Genomic DNA, 3,141 nt, shown 5'->3' with positions numbered 1-3,141 from the left:
TTAATTAATAATAATATATATACTATATATNTAGTATATGGTNTAGTGTNTGTGTGTGTGTGTGTGTGTGTGTGTGTGTGTGTGTGTGTGTGTGTAGTGTGTGTGTGTGTGCGTGCGTGTGCGTGTATATATATATATATATATATAATACATGCAAAGGAACATACCAATATAATATGACTGACGGTAGATCCTACCAGTGGCAGCGCCAGTAGCAGATTTCGGAACAGGTGACCGCCTAACCATGCACATGTTCCAAGAAGCTGTAAAATTCAAAAGGATTGACTTACTTTACGATGTATTTACAATTATGTAAATATTTATAATGCGTTAGGGTACGTAAAGTAGGATGTCACAAGTGTACGGATGTATATGTATGTTTAACAACAAAATCACTTGCTACTTACATCAGTATATAAATGTGTGTCATTTGTTCTACAGAGAAATACAACCGGTTTTGTAGCCATATATCACACATTCACAGTATCGCAAATGTAGACTATAACAGACCAAGATGGAAAGACATACCGCTGCGCACACGCAGAACGCTATAAGCATAGCATAGTTGATCATCTTCTCCTGTAGATTGAAGGAAGAGAGAGAACCATGATGTTAGAGGGTACGCGCGTGTTGTGTAATTTGTTCCTTATCATATGCAGTGAGTTCGGTTGGAGTGTGACCGGCCGGGTGGCCAAACCCGAATAACACAATAACTGCTTGGTATTTAGTACAGAGACATATCGACGTGTTATTTGCGAGCTAGTGAGAGTCCCCAGCGGCCACACAATAACCGTGTATAAATTCATATTTGATATCCTTGTGCCTTAGAACTATCGTACAGACAATAAAACTCTATTGCCACATTGATCGTCTGGCAAACGCTCGCTCGCTCGCTCGCGGATAGGAACTATGGACGTCCGCGACCAATCTGACCACTTCCCTACAAGAATGTTTATACTCACTATTTATCAAACGAGGTTCACAAACTGGTGCATGGTATGCGTACTTGTATTCTAGTATAATTTAGGACTGGTTTCACAGCTCACACAACACCGAGATACACAGCCGATGTTTTAAACTGTCGCTCGTGCACTGCTTTCAATCACTAAGCTACAATGTTGCAGTGAGTTCACAGCAGTTTTCAGGAGCGCTCTCGCAATGAACCAAGCCCAAACAACCGGCACCATAGAACTATTACACCACACCTGTTTAGATTCTGCACTCCATAATTGCTCGCCTCCAAGGATGAAGGAGTCGAATCGAGATGACCTCGGCAAGTCGTCACCGCCGAATATAGCATCGGTCTCCGCTACATCAGTGAGATGGAAAGGCAATGTGAATCAAAGTTCTCGCAAAGATGAATTCACTCTAAATAACATGCGTACAGCCTGAAAGCATCCGATCCAAACGACTTCGTAGTGCAGAACTTTCGAAAACTGAGCAGAATAAGACAGACAAAACACAAACAGCTCTGACGATACTTGCCATACCCATCGGAACCTGCTGTAACGTCAATCAGTCGGCTGATTCGATCTTCTCGACGATACGTTGTTTATGTTACTTGAAGCTTTCCTAAGATATACCTACACCTAGAGTTGTATGCGCACGTTTCACACCCACAATATATATAAATATATATATATTGTTATCGTGATCGAGATTCAACATGTAGTCCACACGTCGAGTCACCAATCCCAATCACAATTTGAGTAGGATTTGTTTAGGGTTTAGGCCTACTCGCGTTTCTTTCAGCCCGCCAAAAAAAAACTAAGAAAAAAATTACACTCGGCCCCTCGGACTCACGGAGACCGGAGTCGGGGTGTGTTGTGTTTTTTTTGTAAGTTTCAAAAAAAACCCCCAACAACTGTATCTGTAATGCGCCCCAGCAGCTCGGTAAGTACCGAACTCCACTCAGGTCCCTGTATTGACAGCGTGAACCAGAAAGTGATGACACTGTTATTTACAACCCTATCCAGTATGTCAATAACAATGTCATATTTAGCGCAGGGCTATGTATATCGAACACAGTAACGTAGGTCCCTCCTTTTGGTTTCCATAGTGGAAGTTTGGTCTATTATACTGTCTAACCAAATCTCATCATACTTTCTCATCTTATATTTATTTTACGTTATTTTTTATTTTAAAGGGTGTACATCTATACTATTGCTGATCTTTCTTAAGTGATGGTACATTTTATCGTTATGCCACAGTACTGTCAGTCCCCATCTCGCGGCAAGGAATGGAGCAATTCGCGGGTATCAAAGGCCAGTTGTTAAAACTCACACTACAGGCCCGGGCAGTACGCATGACTACTCCGTGATTGCACTGACATGGAGCCTGATCAGGAGGAGGCTGTGCAAGGGCAAATTTGCCGCATGTTCTTTGCCCCAGCCCTTTGGGATGGTGCAGGTCGCAACCTGTCACCAGCTTGTGCAGTACATCATACCGATCTCATCGCTGGCAACAACTCACCATTGTATCAGTTCCTCCATCTTATGAATGTCGAATGAATGTCGAAAGGATATCGCCGTATTGTGCGGACATGTTCACAGAGATTTCTTCTTTGTTGCATAACCTGGGTGCTATCGAAAGCGTTTCTCAAATGATGTAAAGTCGCCGTCACGGACACCGACCTGGAAACTGCTGCCTTTGCGATTTCCCTCAGGGGCGCTATGTATTGGAGACACCAAAGTCTTGTATTGCTGAGACTAGCACCCCGCAGTTATCCACACCCAAACCGACCGATGAGCAATCGCTTCAACGGGCGCAGCAAGAACTCTCTGTTGGCCCACAATTGGAGTCAGCCCTCCAAGTGGAGTTGTACGCCACTGCCACGCTCCCGTTCAGTGCTGAGGAGAAAATAAGACCAAGTAGTCAAGATTTTCATTCATGAAATTGCTCAGATTAATCTAGCTTACATCCATCCACTTCAAGCGTTTGTATTCCCGGAAAGCTAGAATACTACACCGCTCGCGGTGCCTCAGAACTTTTCAGCTATTCCTTCGAACCTCATTGGCGCTGACAAACAAGCCAGCCGTCCAGAAGGAAAATACACTACCTGTTCCAGTTGCGGTAAGCATCAGGGACACAGCGCTGTAAAGAAGTGTGCTGCTGCTAGGAAGGCATGTAGAAATACGGCCT

The 3,141-nt window shown here is 43.8% G+C and overlaps 1 protein-coding gene across 1 annotated transcript in view; it reads right to left on the bottom strand.

Annotated features, from left to right (window-relative positions):
- SARC_01266 (hypothetical protein) overlaps positions 1-1,540 on the bottom strand; it is a 2,575-nt gene extending 1,035 nt beyond the window's left edge. The window contains exons 1-4 of the mRNA XM_014305012.1: positions 1,491-1,540; positions 1,206-1,309; positions 529-579; positions 168-263 (exon numbers count right to left, since the gene is read on the bottom strand). Coding sequence (XP_014160487.1) covers positions 168-263; positions 529-579; positions 1,206-1,309; positions 1,491-1,494 — 255 coding nt within the window. The 5' untranslated portion in view covers positions 1,495-1,540. The remainder of the gene's footprint in view (positions 1-167; positions 264-528; positions 580-1,205; positions 1,310-1,490) is intronic.
- Positions 1,541-3,141: the final 1,601 nt, after the last annotated feature.

This window comes from Sphaeroforma arctica (assembly GCF_001186125.1).
Source record: "Sphaeroforma arctica JP610 unplaced genomic scaffold supercont1.49, whole genome shotgun sequence".
NCBI lineage: Eukaryota > Ichthyosporea > Ichthyophonida > Sphaeroforma > Sphaeroforma arctica.
The sequence above is the reverse complement of the archived record's forward strand: the minus strand, read 5'-3'. Positions and strand labels throughout refer to the sequence as shown.